Source organism: Myotis lucifugus, unplaced genomic scaffold (assembly GCF_000147115.1).
Source record: "Myotis lucifugus unplaced genomic scaffold, Myoluc2.0 scaffold_3, whole genome shotgun sequence".
NCBI lineage: Eukaryota > Metazoa > Chordata > Mammalia > Chiroptera > Vespertilionidae > Myotis > Myotis lucifugus.
In genome coordinates this window covers 12,283,042-12,307,414 of record NW_005871051.1, presented here as the reverse complement: position 1 = coordinate 12,307,414, position 24,373 = coordinate 12,283,042, and the positions used below count along the sequence as shown (strand labels likewise).

General features: G+C 39.6%; 2 protein-coding genes across 13 annotated transcripts in view; one reads left to right on the top strand and one right to left on the bottom strand.

The window, feature by feature from the left end:
- KANSL1L (KAT8 regulatory NSL complex subunit 1 like) overlaps positions 1 to 5,969 on the top strand; it is an 84,918-nt gene extending 78,949 nt beyond the window's left edge. For 5 of the 6 annotated variants that reach the window (XM_023760853.1, XM_023760846.1, XM_023760857.1 and 2 more), the window contains 4 exons: positions 946 to 997; positions 2,424 to 2,536; positions 3,144 to 3,297; positions 4,421 to 5,969. In XM_023760853.1, the coding sequence (XP_023616621.1) occupies positions 946 to 997; positions 2,424 to 2,536; positions 3,144 to 3,297; positions 4,421 to 4,648 (547 nt within the window). In that variant the 3' untranslated portion in view covers positions 4,649 to 5,969. Of the gene's footprint in view, positions 1 to 945; positions 998 to 2,423; positions 2,537 to 3,143; positions 3,298 to 4,420 lie in introns of those variants that run through there. The other variant, XM_023760866.1, reaches the window with a different exon arrangement.
- RPE (ribulose-5-phosphate-3-epimerase) lies at positions 4,398 to 24,092 on the bottom strand. 7 transcript variants are annotated; one of them, XR_002831254.1, is made up of 8 exons: positions 23,915 to 24,092; positions 16,320 to 16,399; positions 11,522 to 11,661; positions 10,994 to 11,128; positions 10,119 to 10,205; positions 7,459 to 7,727; positions 4,989 to 5,032; positions 4,398 to 4,473 (listed from the first exon to the last, which is right to left on the bottom strand). XR_002831254.1 is itself a non-coding variant. In XM_006082471.3 (6 exons), the coding sequence occupies exons 1-6, from the start codon at positions 24,034 to 24,036 to the stop codon at positions 7,605 to 7,607; spliced, it is 687 nt and encodes a 228-aa protein (XP_006082533.1). In that variant the 5' UTR covers positions 24,037 to 24,092; the 3' UTR covers positions 6,595 to 7,604. The 7 variants fall into 7 exon arrangements, 5 of the variants coding, with proteins under 5 accessions (XP_006082533.1, XP_023616651.1, XP_014317832.1 ...); XR_002831257.1 differs by lacking the exon at positions 4,398 to 4,473 and having other exon boundaries at positions 4,909 to 5,032; XM_006082471.3 differs by lacking the exons at positions 4,398 to 4,473; positions 4,989 to 5,032 and having other exon boundaries at positions 6,595 to 7,727.
- Positions 24,093 to 24,373: the final 281 nt, after the last annotated feature.

Genomic DNA, 24,373 nt, shown 5'->3' with positions numbered 1-24,373 from the left:
GTGAAACTCTTTTTTTCCCCCATTCAGTATTTAGTTATCTATTATGTATATGGCACTAAAAGGTACTTTAGGAATGTAAATAATTATACTTTAATAATTGCTCTTTAAAATGGAGGTTTACACAGGGTTGCAAAATGAGTTCAAAGAAGCAAGTAACCTTTGCATGGGGTATTCACACTGTAAGACAGTAACACCTGTGACAATAAAACTAAGATGTTGATGTAGTGCCAAGTCAGCAATAAACATATTAAACAGAAAGATGGCTGGGAAGACATCATGGAGGAGGTGGACCTATTCACATAGGGAGACACCAACAAAGGCATACGGACACCTGTGCAAGGCTCAGCCAGAAGACTGAGGCTTTGTGTAGGCCATAAAGGGAATTAATGTTAGAAAAGAACTTAGAACCAGATTGTGGAGGTCCTTGAATGCAATACAGACCTGCTTCCGACTGACAGCCAAGTGAGACCAATTTTTTTTTTTTAGCAATGATGAAAGCAGTTTCTTAAGAATATGAATCTGGCACCAGAAGGAGATAGAAACAGGGGCATGAGCTGGTGACAACTCCCATAATTCCTACTTTTCTCTATTCCAGCTGATTTGTAATTCTCTTATTTTGAGGTATGATGAGAATTCCTACAGAGAACTTTGATATATTCTACATAAGAGATGTTTATTATTTGTGGTTATGTTGTTCTATAGCAACGATTTTCAATTTATGTGATAGGCTAGAACTGATGGTTGAGCTGGTTGTTTAATATTGAGGAATTTTGTGATGCAGTTATTAAACTCAAAGGAAGCCAGGATGGAAGTCTTCACCCAAAGAATTGGCAAATACCCACAGATCAGGGTGGTGGTGTTTTTGTGTGTGTGTGTTTCCCCTGAGCCAGTTTATCGATAACTACTGACATAGAGCTGTTTGATATTGATTTGTATCTTCTACAGCTGGAGGATGGTTGTTCTTCAGCCTTTGGATGAATATAATGTAGATGAAGAGGTAAGTTTCCTTTCACTGATAGAATAACTATACTTTATATATTATGAAGTCTGTTTAATTTGAGGCTTATTTTTTTCTTTCTATTTATGAAAACTAAGTTCTTCATTAAGGATATTTTGATTATAGCCCTAACCGGTTTGGCTCAGTAGATAGAGCGTCAGCCTGCGGACTCAAGGGTCCCAGGTTCGATTCTGGTCAAGGGCATGTACTTTGGTTGCGCGCACATCCCCAGTAGGGAGTGTGCAGGAGGCAGCTGATCGATGTTTCTAACTCGATCCCTCTCCCTTCCTCTCTGTAAAAAATCAATAAAATATATTTAAAAAAATAAAAATAATCATCATTCTAAAAAAAAAGGATATTTTGATTATAAAATGTTCATATACAAATAGAAAATATACCATTTGCCTCCATGAGTTGTTAAAATACTGAATTTATGTGAATCTCTACATTCATTTCCTGTATTAAGTCATATTTTCCTGCACAAGGAGATTTAATCTTAATATTCAGGCCCACCATATTCAAAGTCTTGGAACAAATTCGTTGGAATTTGGAAAATTTTGGACTTTAGAAAAATAATGTAGTGCATACATCATATAATACATGCAAGCAGTCTAGGACAGTTCTCACAATCAAATATTAATGTTCCTATAATGAAGTATTTATAAGGAAGGAGAATAGCTTCACACCATGAGATCAGTCTGTGTCACCAAATGAATTATGAAAACTTGGGGATTTTTTGTTGCTTTTCAGATTTTTTTGAATTGCAGGAAAGGGATTATGGATCTATATGGGTAAAACATTACAAAACATAACCAAAGAAAATTAGAAAGTGATACAGAAACAGTATATTATGTAAAAGACATTGTTTCTGTAACAATGTTCGTATGACCACCGAGATCGTGTTTTTCAACTACCAAAATTTACTTTTTAATGCCCTTCTCACCTTTCATGAACTCTTCCCTAGTTCAGTATGATCCTAGCCAGGACACTCATATTCTTTATAACCAAAGTCTTAAAACTCCAGGTAAGTTATTAAATTAATTCTCATTTATCTCAATCAGTTTTACTTTTCTGTGATAATAACATGTTTCTAGAACAGTATACTCCATATTGTGCAGTCAGTACAAACTTTTGAATAAATAGAGTATTGAGAATATTTTATGTAAAACGAAAGCCCTGTGAACCTATTTGTAATCTACATAAGTGTTCAAATGAGACCCAATAGTAAAAAAAAGTTTAAAAATGCTTTTAACTCTCTCTTTTTAGGAATTTGAAGCTCATCTCCTAACATTTGTTCTCTTGACTTAGATCACATTTATTTTAAAGTTTACTTTCTATTGTTCTCCTGACTCATGAGGAATTGACACCTGGTCGTATATTTCAAAATGTTTCTGATAAAAGCCAAACTTTTTATTTCTAATTCCAGATAGAAGATCTTTCTGATGAAGTCTTCTCCCTAAGACACAAAAAATATGAAGCAAGAGAGCAAGCCAGATGGTCACTATGGGAACAAAGCAAGTGGCACAGAAGAAACAGCAGGTAGATGTTATACATTTAAAACCCAAAACCATAGCATCCATGTGGAATCCACAAAAATTCTGTATGAATAATGAGGAAGGTCACTAAAAAGAAAAGATACCATATGCCCTTAGCTATTTGTGCACTAGAAGGGAAACACTGCATATACTGAGCTTACACTCAAAATATATTTGGGCTCATACATAGTGATAAAATGAGTTTCTGTATTTCACTCCAGTCTAATGCTCACAGTTAGCCTCAGGGATAGATTTAACTGAGCAAATAATGTGATAATTCTTCGCAGATAAAGGAGGTTATTTCAATGTACTGTAACACTAGGTATTAGAATTGGGTATTCTATATATAACCACTTCAAAAGAATGTTTTCTTAAAAAAAAAAGTCTAAAAAGAATAAAATTCTGTCTAGTCTAAGAGTAAATAGTCTAAAATACTTTGAACATGACTTTGAGGGAAGAGGGAATAAGTCCTAAAAATATTAGGATTTATTTTACTTTGGGGACAGAAATATTTAAAAGAACAGCTACCTAGTTAAATTGACTTAGTAACACCTTGGGTTGTTCATGTTTATTCAAAAAATAATTAAATATTTGCTTAATTTTCTTGCTAGAGCTTACAGTAAAAATGTTGAAGGACAGGACTTACTTTTGAAAGAATACCCTAATGACTTTAGTAGTGATCAGCAAGGTGCTGCCGAAAGTCCGCAGAGTCAGGATCTGAGTGCACATGGCTCACCTTCAGTAAATGAAAGCCAGGAAACCAAGGTAAGTGGAACCTTTCAGTTGCCTTTTATCCTTTTTAAAACCTGTTTGTAAAAACTGCTGGTTGCAAATTAAGCATTCATTCCATAACAAATTCAGTATGATAATCCGGTATAGAATGCTGGCTACAAATAAGAGGATCTGTACTCCAACAATCTAGTTCCGTTACTATAAACACTTATCTTTTTTATGGAACACTAGAGGCCCCGTGTATAAAATTCATGCACTGGGGGTGGGGGGAAGTAGGGGGGTGTCCTGCGCCTTCTTGCTTCCAGGAAATCTCAGGGAATGTCCGACTGACGGCTTAGGCCCGCTCCAGGAACCCGGATGTGGGGGAGGCTCCCGCCACTGCGCTCACCAGCCATGAGCCTAGCTTCTGGTTGAGCGACGCTCCCCTGTTGGAGCACACTGACCACCAGGGGGCAGCTCCTGCATTGAGTGTCTTGCCCCCTGGTGGTCAGTGTATGTCATAGCGACCAGTCGTTCCACTGTTCTATCGATTTGCATATTAGCCTTTTATTATATAGGATATCAATACCTAATCCCACCTACTCATAAATCTGTTAGGAAATAGGGATTCTATCAAACTTTCATTACAAAACAAATCTGAGTAAAGAGAATGCACCTAGCACAGAGTGAACATTAGCCACTATTTCTCTTTTGTCTCCCCATCCCCACAGATCGAGGTCTAACCTCAAGGAGACTGTTTTCTAACACTGCATAAAGTTCTCCCACCTTAATTCATACGTAGGTGTTGGAAAAGAAGAACCATATCTAGAATGGAGTCTATAGAAATTAACAGGCAAGTTGTCTGTAATTATGGGATGCCAATGCAGATAGTGAAGTATAGAAGGAGATCAAAGGGGCTTTCCCAAAGCGCCCTAGGCTGAAAATGAAGACCAGTGCCCCAAGGCAGCGTTTCCTCTTCAAGGAAGAGGCAAAGGGAACAATTCCCCAAGGTCCCTAACAATTCGCAGTATGTTCCATTTTGAGTTGTTACTTAAATTCAAATGAAAATTTGTACATTTATGTGCTAAAGAACACCACAATAGTTACTACAAAATTAACATTAATTTTAAGCAAAACAAATTAGTTGAAACTTAACTGAACATGTTTTCTCTTTCAGTCTTTGTGGTGGGAACGACGGGCTTTTCCGCTGAAGGATGAAGACACAGAAGCCTTATTATGCCAAGATAAAAAAAATGATCAGATTGAAAGTTCAAGCCTCGATTTCAGTGGTGAAGTCTTCTGTACCAGCGCACCAGAGAACGGCCAAAATCCCAAAAGGCAGGCAGACGGAATGGAAGAATACAAAACCTATGCTGTAGGACTTACTCATGTTAAAAAAAAATAGGTGACAAGGAACAGGTTAAAAAAAATGATGGAACTGAATGGAAAACAGGAGAAAAAATAAGCCCCTCCAGTCACAATTCCAGAGTAAGAGCATATACTGCATATAGTAATCTTCTATGCTCTCTATGCAACAGGCAAGGTATGTCTCTCTTTCCTTCTTGAACCACAGGAGTATCTAACTAGCTTTTCACTTACAGACAAGTGGCTAGTCATTCGTGTTTATGATACAGATCATAAGCACCAAAAAATTAACTGCTGCAATTTGGTGTCAAATCACATTACTGGCTGTATTTTTAAAAGATTTCACACCCACACATACATATATAGAAACACACACATACCTGTGCAGCAAATGACAGGTCTTCTTTTTTCTATACACATGGTACTGGAATATACAAATGTGTGTACAGAGTATAAATATATACACACACATATGCACTGGCAGATACCACTCCAAAATACATGTATGAATTACCCCATGAAATAAGCTGCAGTATAAATAAAGCAGCACAGGTTTCCAATGATAGTGAACACCTGAAAGTCTTGGCTACGAAGAGGGATTTTAAAAAACATGTTTAAGTAATAGAAGTTATTTATGGAAATTTCTATACCAGGTAACACAACATTATTTTATTTGAAATCAGTGATATCTGTTGAACTAAACACAAGTCACTTTCTATGCACCCCTAACAGAATAGGACAAGCAAAGTAGAGTTAAATATTGGTGTTTTTAAAACTATTACCTCCTTTAAAACTCAAAATAAGCAACACAGGAAAGTTCTGTCAGTATAAAAATATTAATGTATTTCTAGTTAATTTGGTCATTCTTTATTACTCTATTCAAATAAGCATCTATTCTTACTTGTATTCTAGAGTGGAATTAAAACTATCCAAAGGATAATGCTTCAGTATTACCAATACTGGATACTGAAGTGTACATTAAGGAAAATTCCTTTTGAAAATATTACATCATTTTTTTCTATATAAAAGTTGAGGACAATTTATATGAATTGTTTTTTTCTCATGTAAAAAAGGTTATTCAAGTTGTAGTACCCATATAACTGACAATGCTGGCCCAGACTTGGGGGATTCGACACTGTTTTGTTAGGGACTAGAAATTATGCTAGTCCCTTTAAAGAAGAAAAAAATTCAATACTGACAAATTTTTGCTTGTAGTTTTACTGTACATTTATTATTTTTTTTAAGAAAACAAAAGCCAGACAAACCCAAGTTGTCCAGGCATGTAAACTCAAATCTTTCTGTGATGTCTCATTATTATAATCTTCTATGTAAGTTTTTTAATTAAAGTTATTTCTATATGTCTTGTGTTGTCTGATTTGATACAACGCCACCTATACATGGCACAAAACTTTCCTCCTAAGCCAAAATACATGTTAAGAAATACATTTTTACCTTGTAATGTAGAATAAAACCAAGCAAACTCTATTCCATACATGTTCTTATTTTCAATTACTTTTTCTCTTAAAATTCACAGTAGTCTAAAGAAGTTCAATGACACTGGTCCTGTTATTTCTTGCCATATGTATTACATAGCAAGAGTATTTGCAATAATTAAGTGACTGACATATTTGTTGTCAAAATATGATTTGGGACACAATTATAAATATTTAGTTTATGGAATGATTCTGTACCTTGCCATCTCTTAGCCTACCTGGTCTTTCTTGGATTAACAAAATACATATCCTTTAGGGTCAAAATCCATAGTTCTGGGATATCCTCAGCAATCTGGTTCTGCTACAGGGTCAAGTTAGACTGGAAATAAGACAATGTTAAGAAGCTTCCTTTGCCTAATCCACCTCCCAAGGCCTCCAGTTGTAAAAAGAGTACAGACCAGAAATCCTGTGCCCTACTGAGTCCTTTCTGTGCTTGTAGCCTATTGCTGAGCTTCAGTGTCTTCATTTTTAAAAAAAAATGCCCACTCACAGGAGTGATTCAAAGATTTAATGAGATTAGCAAAGTACTTTATAACCTACAAAACATAAACTTTATAATGATAGCTACTTTGTACTGAGCATCCTCAATTCTATGCCAGTTCTAGGAATAATGGTGGAAGCTTTACATATGTATCTTTTTTCATCCTCAACACAACCCTGCACAGTTATTATAACTAAATTCAGTGTATAAATCAGTTAATAGAAGCTCAAAGATGTTGGTTGATTTGATTTGCTAAGTCAAATTTGGAAAGGGGAAGAGTAAATTCAATCTTACTTCCAAAAAGAGGCTTTTGTTTCCTTTCTGCTCAGAACTAGCACATTACCTCACATCCTTACAAACGGTCGGTGTGATTAAGGGGAGATGGTGGGGAAATCAATAAATCATCTGCCCTTGCAGCAAAGCTAACAGAACACCTGATAAAATCTATGTATTTTACAATAGACCCAAAACTCCTGGGCTTCAGACATGGTTTTCTTATATCAAATATAAGGTGCAAAGTGAAAAAATAGATGTTTTAGAAGCAAGAAGAATACGGTATGCTATCCCAGCCATAGATTTTCCCTAACTTCTATTCTACTGATAACGCATAGAGACAAACCAAAAATGACAAGGAACAGGAAAGACATAAGAACTTACTTTGCTTTTTGAAAACAGCCAAGAAACAATAGAAATTTCATTTTAGAAGTGGAGAAAAACATTTTTCATAGTAGCTAATGTGCCTTCCTTAGGCATTAAGACACATTTCTATTTATAACCTTAATACAACCGTATTTTTACTCTTTATAAAAATCAAGTCTCCCAGTAAAAATGGCATTTCACCCCCCTAATCTTTAAATCCCTTCACTAAATTTCTACCTCTTGGGACATTCTGCACAACAGATGTTAGTCACTGGAATGAATTGCTCAGAAAAGCAGCACTGTTGTGATATGAGTTGGTAGTCAATATTCTTGTTCTCCAGTAAAAGCATTTCATGAGCAGAGACACTGGACTCCTTTTGCTTTCATCGATCAAGAGAACGTTTCTGAGCAGCTTCTGAGCAAACATTTCTTAACAGGTTGATCACAGATCTGGGGTCTTCACTCCTCATAATGGCACTGCCAGACACAATCATGTTAGCTCCTGCCTGGAAGAAGTAAACACTTAGTTATGCTTCTAAGAAAGACACAGAAAAGCCTAAAACAGAATTCCTGGACTCGAGTTTCTACCCTTGCATCTGTCAGTCAGCACTTAAACTGTACAAAAGCCACTTGGAGATGAACAGATTGAAGAAAAAAGTTAAAATGCTTAACAAATAAGGCTGTGAAATGGTTTTTAAACGTGTCTAAGAAATCACTGACTTTTTAAGTAACAAACTCTAAATAAGCTATACTGCATCTTTGCTAATAATTATCTTTAATCCTCAACTCTATTAAAGTTTTTCCAATATATACCAATATCTCCATAGCTACTAAAAAAACTACCTTTTAATTTTGAATTATGTAGATGAATTGGTGGATAGCCTGAAAGGACAATGTTGCTAAAATGTGAAGCTATGTATAAAATACGGCAACATTCAATAATTTCTCATTTTGAGGCTAGAAGGAATGGAAAGTCTCACTTAGGCTTCACTGTAGCCAGAATGGCTTTAAGGTGGCTTAAAGAATCTCAAGGTGTTCTTAAATATAAAAATAAAAATAAAGGAAAGGAAATAATACCCATCAAAATTTAGCTCTGTGCCTCCTAGGATTTGACTTGAGAAGGGAAACCCAATCCATGACATGATTCATTGCCAAAAGAAAGGGGGAACCACTGAAGCTGAAGAAAATTTTCCCAATGAGATGCTGTCACTCTATGATACAGTGTACTTACTACAGGTCTAAGAACATTCCTCGTAAAAATGAAAAAGTTTCACGTGCTACAATACATCTTTTAATGTAAACAGGAATAGCATAATGGCAAGGAGTAGTTTAGCAGAAAGAATTCCACAGGGAGTCAAAGCATATATGCTCACTGAACATGTGGGCAGCTCCTCTTCCATACTTATCACAGCCCAGCTTTTGACAAGTATTAAGCAGAAAAGTGTGGCATTTATACAAAAACTAGAAGTGCAGATTAGACAAGGTTGCTTAGTAAGAACAGGCCACTTCAATCACCTGCAGTGCTATAGGAAGGGCTGGCATCCTCTTAATGAAGCTCAGGGTCCTAACTCAGCTCAGCTAACTACTCAGAACTCATCCCAGCTCAACACAGAGGGTTAGGGGTATCCAGAGATCAGATCCAGAATTTCAACAAAAATGGCTCTAGTCAGTTCTTACAAGAGACAAATTGGTAATAAAAATACCTAAGTTCTACAGAGTAACAATTTTTTCCCTTTATAAGAAGGTATGCTTTCTTTCTCTATTTGGACAAATGACTAATTCCAAGGCCCTGGAACTTAATGATCTTCTAAAGTCTGGCATTCAGTATATTCTTTTTCAAAAGGGAACTTTCTTCAACATTACTGAGATAACCAAACTTAATATTTAATGATCATGTGATTTTAGAATATTCACTTATTGCTCTTTATTTTCCTATTAGTGCCCCGGTGCACAGATTCAGGCACTATTGAAAAGAAATTAATTAGAAGGTGGCCGGCGGGGCGAGAAGGGCCGGACATGCCCTGGAGCCAACCTCCCGCAGTCCCTCCCTGGCCGGCCAAACCTGGGGTGCAATATAACTCAGAGGGCATCTGCAGAATGAGGGGGGTCCCTGGCCTGCGGGGATCAGGCCGAAACCAGCTCTCTGACATCCCTCCGAGAGGTCCTGGCGTGCAGGAGGGCACTCTGCAAAGTTGCTGGCGTACAGGGTGTGGAACGCAAATGCAAGTGTGCAGTAAACCAGATTCAGGCCGAAAGTGCCCCAGTAACAACATAACCCACGACCGAAGGTGGAATCGCGCAGCCCCGCGAGGAATCAGGCTCCCTCCTCTCTGGTTTCAGGGTGCATCACCCGAGAACCGCCACTGCCAAGTCACTGTAGCTCGGCAGACCTGCACTGAGTGTCTTACCCCTGGTGGTCAGTGTGTGTCATAGCAACCAGTTGGACACTTAGCATATTAGCCTTTTATATACAGAGAGTTCTACATTTGAACAAAAATACTTTTCCACCCTAGCTGGCTCAGTGGATAGAGCGTTGGCCCATGGACAGAAGGGTCCTGGGTTTGATTCCAGTCAAGGGCATGTACCTTGGTTGCAGGTTCCCCAGCCCTGGTTGGGGTGCAAGCAGGAGGCAACCAATTGATGTGTCTGTCTCACATAAATATTTCTCTCTTTCTCTCCCTCTCCCTCCCACTATCTCTAAAAATCAATGGAAAAATATCCTCAGGTGAGGATTAACAAAAAACAAAAAAAAACACACAACACCACACACAAATATTTCCAAGATAGAAAGGTAACTTAGGAAATGTAAAGGAAATCTCTTTGGCCCACAAGACAATGACCTGGACATCACATCTGACAGGAAAATGGTCTAAGTCACAGTTGAGGCACAGTCTCACCTCTGCACATTTATGGATAGTGTCAGGACCTACTCCACCATCGACCTCTATGTCCAAAGACGGGAACTGGGTCCGCAACCAGTGGACCTAGATATACACAAGGAAATAAGTGACTCCTAAAGTAGATATGATGGGGATGGGGACACAACCAAAAAAAAACAAACAAAAAACCTCAAACAGCCAATATCACCCACTAAAATAGGACTCCAAATGTCTCACACAGTAACTTCATAACAATACAAACTATGACTGGGGAAAACTTCCCTTTTAATATACTGAAACAAATTAAGTTTCCCAAAAGCAAGCTTTGTTCTTTTTGGCAAACGGCATTAAATTTGTCATGGCTTTTCAGAGAACATACTTCATGGTAAAAAGACAAAACCCTCAATATTCAATGAAAACTCCCCAAAGCTCTAAAGCAGTGGTTCTCAACCTTCCTAATGCTGCGACCCTTTAATACAGTTCCTCATGTTGTGGTGACCCCCAATTTCATTGTTACAAATTGAACATAATTAAAGCATAGTGATTAATCACAAAAACAATATGTAATTATATATGTGTTTTCCGATGGTCTTAGGCGACCCCTGTGAAAGGGTCGTTCGACCCCCAAAGGGGTCGCGACCCACAGGTTGAGAATCACTGCTCTAAAGGCTATAGAAATAATGGTTTGGGAAGAAAATTTCAAGATTAAAATGTAGTATCTTTTCTGATTTCCAGACCTAAATCTTTTACAGCATTTATCATAATGTATTAAGTAATCTGTAGGCATTTCCATGTCTCCACCTTCAGAATAGGGCATATACAAGTGATTTAATATATACTTATTGAATGAGCACTCATAAGAGCTTCACCCCAGAATCAAATCCTTCTTTTACCTTTGGCATCATATCTTCCATGAATTTCTGCCCTCCAAACCCAGGTTCCACTGTCATAACCAAGGCCATATCTATTTGATTAGCCCACGGTGCCAAATACTCAACTGTAGTTCCTGGTTTGATGGCAAGACCAACCTGTGACAGAGACAAATGTGCTAAATCACATTAACAATCACTTCCACATTACATTTATTACTGTGGCATATCAGGCCCAGTAGAAATACCTATTCTCAAAAAAGGAGAATACATACATAAAAGAAATGGGTAAATTGTTCGGACTCTATAATTATTTAAAAAGTCAACTAGGCTATTAAATGTAAATGTTTCTAAAAAAGCAGTCATAATCAGAAGAATTATTACACATTATTTTACTTATACAAAAAACAAGTTATACTTAATACACTGGCTTCCCAATGAAGAATAGCTGCCTAAGTCTGGTCTTAGAAATGTAAGAAATGCCTTCCACCAAATCTTCCCAACTCTGAGCGTGAGTAGTATAAAACATTACTGTCATGGCTGACCTCTCACCTTCATCCCATTCTCCCGAATGTCTTTAATCAAAGCCCCTGGGTTCTCAGTAGCCTCGAGATGAAAGGTGTACTGATTAGCTCCTGCTACCGCCATTGGTTTTACCCACTGCTCGGGCCTCGACACCATCATGTGCATGTCTAGAAAGAAAAGACACATCTCCTAAATATTACTGAAAGGACAATTCCTGGCTCATACTACTGAAGCCAACCTGTAGTTTTCCCCATTTTGTATACATACTCTTCTGACATCACAATAATTTTTAAATAATTACACTTCTGTATAAATAGCCTCCTTTTATCCTGTAGATTAGGTTTTGGTTAAACTCATTCACACACACACACAAACACACACATTTTTGTACAATAAGCATCTGTTGCTGTATATGGAAAGTAATGACTAGAAATCAGGAAACCTAGGTCCAGGTCTAGTAAATATGACTCAAAAAAAAAAACCCTTTTTAAAAAGTCATTATCTGTGAAAACTGTCTTCATTTATAAAATAAGAAAGCTAAATCAAGTGATTCTCTTCATCAATATTTTATTGAGCACTTACTGCACCATTAACTATTTTAAGGCCCTAGGGATAGAGCAAAACGACAAACAAAAATCTGCTGTCATGAGGATTACATTCTTAGCAGGAGAGACAAACCATTAAAAAATTAAGTAAATACAATACACACTAGGATGACAATTAACGAAGCCAGTGTGGCTGGGGCTTGGAGCAATGGGAGAGTAAATGAGGTCAGAGAGGCACGGGGTGAGGAGACAGTACTGAGCTCTGCAGGCCATTAGGTTTTATTCCAAATGAGATGAGAAAAACACCACTGGATTTTAAGTGAGGATGTGACAAAATCTGCTTAGAAAGCCATGGCAATAACCCAGGTGAGAAAGGATGACGGTAATCATTGAGGATGTTGGGAAGTGGTGGGATTTTGGGTATGTCCTGAACATAGAGCCAACAAGAGTTGCTGTGGATTCGATTTTGGACAGTGAGAGGAGAGGCAGAATGGTGCAAGGATTGGGGCTGGAGTAACCAGAACAGAACTCCATTAACTGAGAGGCAAAACTGCAGGAGGAAGCATGAATTGGAAGGGGAAAAGGACATGTTAACTAAAAGAAGTCTGACATGCATCCTAATTCTGAAGCTTGAATCATATAAATATTATATTAGGTAAAACAGGTCTGACCTTCTTAAACATCTTGACTTGTAACTTAATAGCATTTAATAAGAAGAAGGCAGGTTAAAAGAGGCTAATTCAAGAAATAATCATTGTGAAGAAGAAAACAGTAAATACATACCCCTGTGCAGGATTGATGGTAGTGAGAAGACTTTTGAGTTTTTTGTTTTGCTAAAGGAAGCACATTTCTGACATAGCTTAACTTATTAAAGAAAAAAATCCTAGTATTCCCAGAAGTCAAGTAAGATTATGAAATGCACTAAGGCTTTGAAAAACTGTCAGGAAGAGTATACCACTTGACTAATGACACAAAGATTCAAGTTTACATTTCTAAACAAAAGGAAGAAAAAATAGAACACATCTTAATAGATAACACACAGTTTTTAAAAGATAGACTCTATTTGGTGTTTCTTATTTCTCTGTATTATAAACAAGGAAAATTCAATCTAGTTTAAAATATCTGGTTTACTCATTCCTTAAGTTACCAGACTGCTACGTCATTCCATTCCTCCCATGCAGTAACACTAGCAGCGCTCACTGGAGACCCTCTAGCACTCAGGGAGTCAGTGGTTCAGTGAATCTGCCTGTAGTTAAACACACCGAGATGAGCAGTTCCCAAATGTTCTATTATCAGGTTCCCTTTACACTCTTAAAATTACTGAAGACCCCAAAAAGCACTGCTGATGTTGATTATATTTACCTGTATTTAATGTATTAGAAATTCAAATTAAGAAAATGTTGACCAGCCACTGTGACTCAATGGTTGAGCTTCGACCTATAAAACCAGGACATCACAGTTCGATTCCCAGTCAGGACACATGCCTGGGTTGTAGGCTCATGCAGGAGGCAGCCGATTCGTGGTTCTCTCTCATCATTGATGTTTCTGTCTCTCTCCCTCTCCTTTCCTCGCTGGAATCAATAAAAAATATATTTAAAAAAAAGGAAAAGAAAGAAAAAGAAAATGTTTATGTCTACTTATCAATTCACTTAAAAATAAGCAATAATAAATTTATGATGTTAATGTAAGAGTGGTGTTATTTTACATTTTTGCAAGTCTCTAACATCTGGCTTAACAGAAGACATCTGCATTCTTACATCTGCTCTACATTCACTCTGTTACAATATGTTGTTTTATATGAAGAAAAGTACATAAAAAAGGGAGGTGTACATTAATAGCCTTTTCAGACAAGTGTGGATATTCTATTTCTACACCAAAATTCAGCAAGTGGTTACTTTTAAAAAGGTTGGCTGAAATGTGGAATCTGTAAACCCTACCAGTGACCTTTTCTAATTTGTTGCACTAAAACCTGTTGGTCTATCTTATCATTTGAATGGCTCTTTTAAGTACTGGTTCACTGAATTACATAGATCTTCTAAGTAAGATACATTTCATTATTTGCTATAAAAGAGAGCACATTTATTACATCACAACAGATCTCATCACTACAGAAAAGCTCTTAGTAGTAGGAATTAGTCAAGCTCATAGCAGCAGATACATGTTTATCAAAATTCTAATTTTCACTTGCAAGCTCTAACTTTATCAGGGAGCAACAAAAGCTAATACGGTCTTTTCCTTGAAGTGACAGGCTAACTTAGATAATTTTTTTAAAAATGTCAGTAAAATACCAAGTCTGATAACCACAGTTCAATCTGTCAGTTGTTCGTTCACGTGAAAATGGTGTTCATAACAAAAGCAGACAGTTCAGTCACAACAGAAACAATGGCCTAAGAGGTTTTCCTGGAGAAAACCATCACACTCCAGCATGCAGCAGAGGTGCCTTATATGTACATTCTACTTTGTCACACACAATATTAAGAAGTCATGCATTCAAGGATCAAGACTTACTAAAATTAATAATTTACACTACCTCATTACAGATACTATGAACACATCACGATGAAAAATGTTAATGACTACTTGTAGAGTTGAATACCACTGCCTTGACTCGAGCTAAGGCAGCAGCAGACTAACTCACCATTGCTTCTGCATCCTCAGAACAAATATGGCAAATAATACTGTAATATAAAGATAGTTTTGATCTCATACACAACTGAAAGGGATTCCCGTGGGCCCTCAGACCAAACTTGAAGACCACTGATCTGGATAATAGCAAAAACAGACTTTTTCCTACCACTTTATTCCTTAAATGGTTATTCATACCCAGTACTAAGATTAAACAATTAAGAACTCTAGCAGTTATACATACAACTTGTGGTTTAGTTCCTAGAATATATTCACGTGTCAATTATCCAATAGCCAAGATCCAAGAATTAAACGAAACATACTTCTTAATTAAAAAAAAAGAAAAGATCACAAAATGCAACATTAAAGCAGAGAGAGTCCATTCTTCTCTATTTTAGACCCAATTCTAGGAAGGTTAATTAGTGACTTTATCAGCAAATAAACTAAAACAGGAAGAAAAAGCAGATTGTATGTGGTGGTGGCAGTAGGGGTGGTAAGAGGAGAAGCACTTACAGTAGGACACACAAACAGCAGTGAGAAGTGACACTAGGAGCCCAAATAAAAGGGAGAGAAAATGGGGGGGGGGGGGGGGAAGAATTTTTAAAAATCCATACACAAAGCTGAAACAGAGGACTCTGTGGCCACTGTATAGGGGTACAAACAAAGCTACTTATTTCATCCACCTCTGATAGTCAGAAGAACAAATTTACATTGGAAAATTCTATTACTTGGAAATTGCAAAATGGCGAACATGTTAATGGAACACTGTTTTCCTCATGCCACATAAATAGGTGATAATGTATATTTTCTTTGGTTCACTCAAAGTGGATGGATACTACAGAGAGGCTCTGTCCAACAGCACTTTCTACAATGATGGCCATGTTCCATAGTGGTATTATACAATACAGCAGTCACTAGCCACGTGTGCCTGAGAACTTGCAATATGGTTAATACCACTGAGAAACTTACGTACAAGAGATTTGGCAAGTGAGGTACTGCTAGCTTAGTTTAAAAGAGCAGCAACAATATATGGGCTGAATTCATTTTCCATTAGAAGTAACTTCTAGGTTACTGTGTGATCTTATAAACCTTAATTCACAATATCCTACAGCATTGAAGTGGGAACATATATAAGCCCCACTTGCAGAAAGTTCCAATTTGCATGAAATAATTGGCTCCATTTCTAGACCATAAAAATCAATCAACCCATAAATTCACTTAACATTACACTGAGCCCCAATCTTGTTTCTATGCTTAGCTCTAGGAAATCTCTACAATCAAGGAATTTACAGTCTAATAAAAATAACCTCAGATTAAAGGAAGTTCTAAGAAGAATATCCAGAAGCTGATATAACTGGATAAGGGTTACGTTAAGATAGGGTGCTTAGAAAGGCCTCTCTGAGGAAATGAGAAATGATCCAAGGCCAAAAGATGAGACAGACCTAGACAAGTGAATAGCTTTCCAGGCAAGAAATTAGCAAAAGTCCCAAGGCCCTGAGACAGGCAAGAGTTTGGCTTATTATAGGCAGCCAATGAAGCCCCAGCACAGAGAGGGGGAAAAGGGGTTCTAGATGAAATTGAAAGTTGAGAAATCAACCACCTTTTCCTTTACTTGAGCAACACATCCAGCTTCAGATGGCATAACACCCACTTACCAAAGAAAGGGTCCTGGCCTAGCTGCTTTCGGAGGCTTTCTACCACAGGGTGACCAAAGGTGATGTTGGGAACAAAATGCCTACAAGACAAACAAAATCTTACTCTGAAAATATTTTCAATATGTATTCTGATGGGGGTAGAGGGGAATGTCTGTGATTATACTATTTTTCAATTTAATACTTAATGTCATCAGTATTAAACAATACTAAAATTATCTGGATAATTTTGGATTTACAAAGCAGTATCTCCTTGACATTTGAACAAATCATAATAATGTTAAATAATGATTTAACTCTGTAATTCATAATCCCAGACGGGTAGAACTAGAAAGATGACAAAATCAAAACCCAGAAGTTATATGACTTGCCCAAGTCATATACAGTGGAAGCTCATTTCTTGAATTTAATTCATCCTTGAAGGCTGTTTGAAAACGGAGTCATTTTTTCCCATTAGGAATAATGTAAATTGAATTAATCCATTCCAGACCCCAAATGATTCCGTTTTAACCTTTCTTATATACAGTACCTGTCTATTGTACTGTTTAACCTATAAATCAGCGGTTCTCAACCTGTGGGTCGCGAACAATGAAAATACATTACGATTCATAACAGTAGCAAAATTACAGTTATGAAGTAGCAACGAAAATAATTTTATGGTTGGGGGTCACCACAACATGAGGAACTGTATTACAGGGTCCCGGCATTAGGAAGGTTGAGAATGACTGCAAACACTTTAAAAACAAAAAGTACATTAAATGTAAACGAAAATTTAACAAAAAGGAAAGAAAATATACAGTAAAAAAATGAAAATTTAGCAATAATTATAAGCAGCAACAAAAGCAAAAACAAAACAAAACAAAAAAACCACACGAAAATATTCACAGCATAATATCCTGAGGTTTTAACAGTGGTAAACTGACTCATATTTGCCCATTCTTTCCTTTATTTGTCACCTGAGATGCATGACTGATCATACAGGTATCAGCATGAAAGGGTTGTCAGGTGGAGCAGTAAATTGTTCCAGATGGGAAATGTTCAAGAAAAAGTCCCTCTGTACTAGTTAGAAAGTTCTGGACTGTAATATGGATCTTTCATATCCTAGTTATAGGCTGGTTGAGGCTACTTTTAATCCTATACCACAGGGCACTAAATGACCGTTTATTTAAACTTTCAGCCTTATGAAATAAACGTGTTATATGAAAAACATAGAATAAATAACTTCCTTAAGTCAACCAATTAATTATTTGTGGGGCAAGAGTCAAAGTAAGTTTTCCAAGTATCAGACCCAAAGAACTTAACCATCCTCCTACTCCTTGTTAGCCCTCGAGTTCTATTAAGCAACATGCTGGTTGCTTTAGAGTACTGTATTTTATAAAAAAAATACATGTAAGAGTCCCTGCCTAGCCCAGAAAATGCTACAATCTCATTGGCAAGAGATGCCTAATAAGTCACCAGAATTCATGACCTACTGTTATTGGATAGTTGATAGGAAGCCAATGCAGACAACCAAGGACCACATTTCCCAACTCCCTTTACATCCAGTTGGCCCATATGACTAGTCTTCACCAGTGGACTGTGAGCTTAAGTTATGTGTGTCACTGCAGAGCCCAATAGGTTAAATAGTATTCCTTTTCTGTGCCCATTTTACCCTTCTGCCAATAAAGAAGCCCTTAAGGAATAAAAAAGCCACAGGATAAACAGTCTATGGCCGGCCCTTGGAACAGACTGTCCAAACTCAGTGGGAAGGTGGGGGTGGGTGGGAAGAGATCAATCAAAGAACTTGTATCCATATATATATAATCCATGGACACAGACAACAGGGTGAATGAAGGCCTGGAGCGGGGAGCAGGGGTGGCCTAGGAGGCAATGTGGGAAGAAAGGGGACATATGTAACACTTTCAACAATAAAGATTAAAAAAACGTCTATGCCACTGAACTTTATCAGGGAAGGACATTCACACTGAATGAGAAATAAACTTGATAATGTGAAGCCACTGGAATATAGGCTTTATTTGTTAAAAGTAATAGGTATTACCCTATACGAGGATTGCAAGAAAAGCTAAACAATAACAAGTAGACAAACAGGAGGTAAAACCGGTTCCAGAGGCAAGGAGTATAGCATTTTACAAGAGGGGGGAAGATCATGAGATTTACAGAACAGAATTTTAAAGGTGGAAAAATAAATGAAGCCAAGGCAGAAATAAACAAGTTATGCTCAAAGAAGGAGGAAGATGGTGTTTACCAGATTGGTTAGTGTGAAAAAGGCAGGAAACCGACTGTGTCACAGCAAGGGTATCAAATGCTGGGCTCAGTGTTGAGATTTCATCCTGCTGTAAATATGAAATGAGGTTTTAAAATAAAAAGCAAATAAAAAATAAGATGCAAATAATAAAATAGGAAGGGACTGGGGACTAAATTGGAAGAAGGGAGGTAATAGGTGTTGGCAAATGACAAGGAACAATAACAGAAACAAAAACAGGTAAAGGATTTGTTAACTGGTAAGATGGGGGTGTGGTGGAGAGAATACACCATGGTTAACATTTTCAGTTTAGATGACCAGCTGAGTGAGTGTTACTGAGATTTTAACAGTTTAAACTTGTATGGACCAGGCACCATTCTAAGCACTTTCCATGTGTTAACTCATTAAAACAAGTCTATGAGGTAGATACTACATTATCTGTATTTTATTGATGAGGAAAAGAGGCCGAAGGTCATACAACCAGGTAGTGCTGGAGGCAAGCGTTAAAGGCAGGCAACCTGGCTCCAAAGTTCAAGCTCTTTACAGTCTCACCTGCCCCTCCACCAACAAACTCATAACGAACAGAAAAAGCAAATCCAGGTGAGGAAAGTTAAGAGGGAGAGGTGAGGGTTCAGGACACATCTGAGAGGGGCTGGTGAGATGGATGGGTACAGACACATTCACTCACACTCCTTGGTCCTTGGTGGTTGGGGTTTTAGCATTTAGGAAGTCATCTAACATTTGCCTAAGAGCAACGATTGCTAGGGTTATGCCTAAAAGGCTTATTATGTTTACTTACAACTTGGAAGTAAGGGTCAGAGAAGGAGGCAGTGAGGCTTAATGAATATTATACAACTCTGGAATTGAAAGATTAGTATTTCGTTCACTGTCTGGCCTTGGAAATACAGGCATACCTTGTTTTATTGCACCTCAGAGGTGTGTTTTTTGTTGGTGGTGTTTTTACACAAACTGAAGGCAAGACCCCCACCAGTAAAAAGATAACGAGAACTCACTTTATTGCAATCCTCACTTTATTACAGTGGTCTGGAATGGAACTCAATATCTCCGAGGTATGCCTGTACATTTGTTGTCTCAAATTTAGGTTTCATTTATCATGAAAATAAGCATCACCACATCTTGAGAAAATATGAGAATGAAACAAATATACTTTTACTTCATTGAGAAACAGAAGCAGACTGTATAAAACTACTGACCCCCAAATTATATGACAAATTGTGCTACTGAAGATCAATTAAATGCACTACGTTCACCAAGTACACTGGGAAAACAAAAGTGCACCAATACCCTAAGAAACCAAAGGCTTATAGCTAAACCATAACAAAAAAAGGCTACAAACGCGAACATGAATTCAGGTGACCAAAAATTTGCTTGACAACAGTAACCAGGTGAACACTTACAACAAAAGGATTTATAGGCGCTACTCCAAGCCTACTGACACCAAAGAGGGGCTGGGAGTCTGAATTCTTAAGTGCACAGGGAGCTCTTATCAGACCAGCTTGGAAAACACTAAAATATTTCACTCTAATGAAGAAAATTTTATCAAGGAAGTCTGCTTCATTATTACATTACGGTCTTTTTTTCCTTGAGGGTACTTTTGGGAGTAAAGTCTGCAAAAAATAAAATTCAATAAAAGTCTTTTCCCCCAGAAAACTACTGAAATTAAACTATAATTATTTACTATAACACAGGGATACAATTATTTTAGCTCATCATGTTCCATCAACCCTAAGCTTTGTTTACAATGGTCATGCAATATACTTTAGACATATCAAACCTTTACCAGAACTCTCAAAAAAGCAAAGATGATAAGACGGACTAACTTTGATATAAAATGTCAAAGTCTAACCAGAAAACAATTCCTGTGAACCAGGACTCACAAACTCATATGCTTACAAGGACTAGCAGGTAACATGGAGAAGCAAAACAGTGAATAAAGAACACCTGGCCTGGCTAATGGTGGCTGCCATTCATCTCCAGCCTATCGGGGCCTTGTGAGACTGGACCAGTACTGGCAAACCTTTGGATGCTTTTCAAAAGTCAGATTTTTAGTATTAATATGAAACCTCCCCAATTTTAAATTCTGGTAATTAACTTAGAAATTGCTTATTTGCAACCTAGCTGGTTTGGCTCAGTGGATAGAGCATCGGCCTGCGGACCAAAGGGACCTGAGTTCGAATCCAGTCAAGGACATGTACCTTGGTTGCAGGCTCCTCCCTGGCCCGGGCCCTGGTTGGGGTGCATGCAGGAGGCAACCAATCCATGTGTTTCTCTCACATCGATGTTTCTGTCTTTCCCTCTCTCTAAGACAGCGGTTCTCAACCTGTGGGTCACGACCCCTTTGGGGGTCAAATGACCCTTTCACAGGGGTCACCTAAGACCATCGAAAAACACATATATAATTACATATTGTTTTTGTGATTAATCACTATGCTTTAATTATGTTCAATTTGTAACAATGAAATTGGGGGTCACCACCACATGAGGAACTGTATTAAAGGGTCTCGGCATTAGGAAGGTTGAGAACCATTGCTCTAAGAGACCAATGGGAAAGTATCCTCAAATGAGGATTAACAAAAAAAAAGAAAAAGAAAAGAAATGGCTTATTTGCTCTGTTTCCACACGTAGGACCAACACATTTCCAGTTACCATCCTGTCATGATGAATTTATATGTGTTCTAACTTTCTTTTCCTCTTGTCCTTTATTTCAAATATCTAACCATACCAGTGCCCCACCTCCCACCAGGTTTCCAGAACTTGTTTCTGACTTTCAAGATGAAGACATTCAGTTTTAATCAGAAGAGAAATGGAGTTAGTGGGAGAGTGGGGGGGCGGGGGGGGGGACAAGAAAAGAACAAACACACCCAAACTCAGTGTAATGTTGGAGAATTTCAAAGGGAGCCAGGAGAGAAAAGCATGGAAACAGTAGCTGGAGGGAAGGAAACTGTGGTTGGCCACGTGGGGAAAGGAGTCCACCAGCACCCCCACCCCCACCTTTTCATGCCCCTGGCCTAGGGGACACTGCAGCTCAGCCTGGCTTTACCTCTTCTGGTGGGACAGTCAGGAAGGCGCTGAACCTGCTTAAACTGGTCTCCTCCTTTGTAATAGGGTAATAGGAATGGTAGCTGTTAGCTCAAAAAGGGGTGAAGCTTAAAAGGGGAAGGGTTTTTAAGTGGTGTGTGCAGAATTTAGTTCTTTCATACTAACATGTATCTTGCAGGGGGGGAGAAGGGTCAATAAAAAACAAATACTTTTATCTTCATCTTGGGATTATGATACAGCCTTTCATTTATTGGATCAACTATAACTAAGCTTGTTATGGTGCTTTACCCACAACGAATAGAGTTGAACCAGAAAGACAGATTCTGTTATCAGGGAGCTTACAGTGTAGCAGGAGAGATGAAATGGAAACAAAAGTAGTGTATAAATTATCAGTTGCTCTGTAAGGACAGAGAACGTCTTAGCCATCCTCTGCAAGCCCACAACCCACAGAAGACATGTATTTCTGAGACAACACAGCGTTTGCCTGCTCCCCATCCTGGCTCCACCGTTTCCTAGCTAGGACACCCCTGAGAGTGACTTGATCTCTCCTCACTGTCAAAAGCTGGTGCTGACGACAGCCCCCACCTCTTAAAAGTGGTGTGAGTGCCCTAGCCGGTTTGGCTCAGTGGATAGAGCATCGGCCTGCGGACTGAAGGGTTCCGGGTTCGATTCCGGTCAAGGGCATGTGCCTTGGTTGCGGGCACATCCCCAGTGGGGGGTGTGCAGGAGGCAGCTGATCGATGTTTCTCTCTCATCGATGTTTCTAACTCTCTATCCCTCTCCCTTCCTCTCTGTAAAAAAATCAATAAAATATATTTAAAAAAAAAAAGTGGCATGAGTTAATTCCAAAAAGCACCACCGGGACAGAAATAGCTAAGAGCTGTTATCATTAATATTCCCAGTTTTGGTGAACACGACTTATGCAAAGCCAAACTGTTCTCTGTGTCTGATAGGCTACCTACACATCCATGCAGCCTGTTCCATCCTGAAACCCTGGGTGTCTCTGACACAAAAGCCTAGCTACACGCCGTTCAATGTATCACCTGTGAAAGTTCAGGGCTTTCGAGAAAAGCTGTCCAAAAAAAAAAAAAAAAAAGACAGAGGTCGAATGACATACGATAGCAAACTAAAAATCAAGCTTTTGTGAGAGGTGATATTTACTAATTTTCTTACACTCTGAGCCCGGAGTTCCCGGGGTACTCGAAGGTCAAGATTTTGCCATTCTCAGGGGGTCAAACCAGGAAGGCAGAAGGGAAAGAGAAGCCACGGATTTAACCACGCAAAGGAAGACAAAACTCTTAGAAGAGGAGCGACGTTACACACAGAAGTAACCGATCCTCTTTCGTCAACAACACAACTTGCAAACGTGCATGGGGGCAGGCAGGGGCTTTACCCACATGAAATACATGCGTCCCGACCCCGGGCCTCGGGAAGGCGGTTGGGATCGCCCGGCCGGTCATCCGCGGGGCGAACCCCAGGAGAGAGATCCGAGCTGCAACCAGACAGCGTCTCACCGCCTCCTCCAGGTTTGTTCCTCATTTTATTCTCAAATTAAGAAACCAGCACCATCCTGGCTGCAAACAGTATCAGGTGCTGTAATCGCCGTGCTTAAAAGACTTACAAAAAAAAACACCCAACAACAACAAAAAACGGGCTCCCCGGAGAGCAGGGTCCCTGGAAACAGACAGCAAAGTCACGATTGGAACCGCGATCCAACCAACCATCACGAATCTACGACAGGCCGGGCGCCGTGAACTTGAACCCGCGCCGCCGCCTCGTTCCATCTTCTCCCGAAGATGACGACTAAGCGGCAGGTCCGACTCCGACTCGCACTTTTTCACGCAGCGACACCAGCTCCACCAGGTGCGAGGGCGAGTCCGGGGACCCCGGGCGGCAGCACTCGGGCTCTCGCTCCGGGTGCCCGGTGTGGAGCCCCCGGCGTGGCCACCAACCCCCCACAGGATATGAACTTGGGCAAGTCATGCCTACCCCTCGGGCCTCAGTTTCCCTCACCGAACCTGAGAGGGGCGTCCTGGAGGTGGAGGTCGCTTCCGGGTGCGGAGGGCCAGACGACCACTCGCTGCGCCGGGAGCGGGGCGGAGAGGCCCGGACGCCGCCTCGGCTCCGCTCCCCTCCCCGCAGGGCCGGGGTCCCCAGCCCGCCCCCTTCTGGGGCCCGCGCTCGGAGCGAGGCGCTCCGCGGTACGGGGACGCCGCGCACCCAACAGGCTCTCCACCCAGGCGCGCCCATCCCTCCCGCCCGCGCGGCCCCCCGGGCCCGAGCCCCGCGGAGTTACCCGTCCATTACATCCAGGTGCAGGTAGTCGGCCCCGGAGTCCAGCATGCGGAGGCACTCGGCGCCCAAGTTGGCCAGGTCGCTGTTGAGGATGGACGGCCCAACCTTGCAGCCCGACGCCATAGTGCTGGTTCCCCAGAGCAAGTTACCTCGCGAGTCCCGGGCCAGGAGAAGGCGCTGCTCCGTTCTGACCCGGCCTCTTCCCCTCAGAGTCTTCCGGACTCCGCCGGAAGCAGCGGCCCTGGGCCCTGGGAGGAGGAAGTCCCGCCTTCCGGCTGGGGGCGGGGCCTCGCATCAAGGCCCCTGCCTCTGACCTTCGTTTTTTAAGACCGGCTTTAGTCCTCTGAGAACTCGAGTTTCCTCACCTTTTAACACGTTACCTTCCTATAGTTTCTTTTCCTCCTCGCTTTACTATCCGTTTCTCCATCATTTGTGTGCCTTTCCTTTCCATCCCCTGTTA

Bases quoted from the DNA above. Each gene is read 5' to 3' on its own strand.
- RPE (XM_006082471.3), bottom strand. From the start codon at position 24,036: ATGGCGTCGGGCTGCAAGGTTGGGCCGTCCATCCTCAACAGCGACCTG. The intron at 16,400-23,914 runs GTAACTCCGCGG...TTTGTCTTGTAG, and splicing joins CACCTGGATGTAATGGACGG to GCATTTTGTTCCCAACATCA. The intron at 11,662-16,319 runs GTAAGTGGGTGT...TTTTCTTTCTAG, and splicing joins AGGCCAGGACCCTTTCTTTG to ACATGCACATGATGGTGTCG.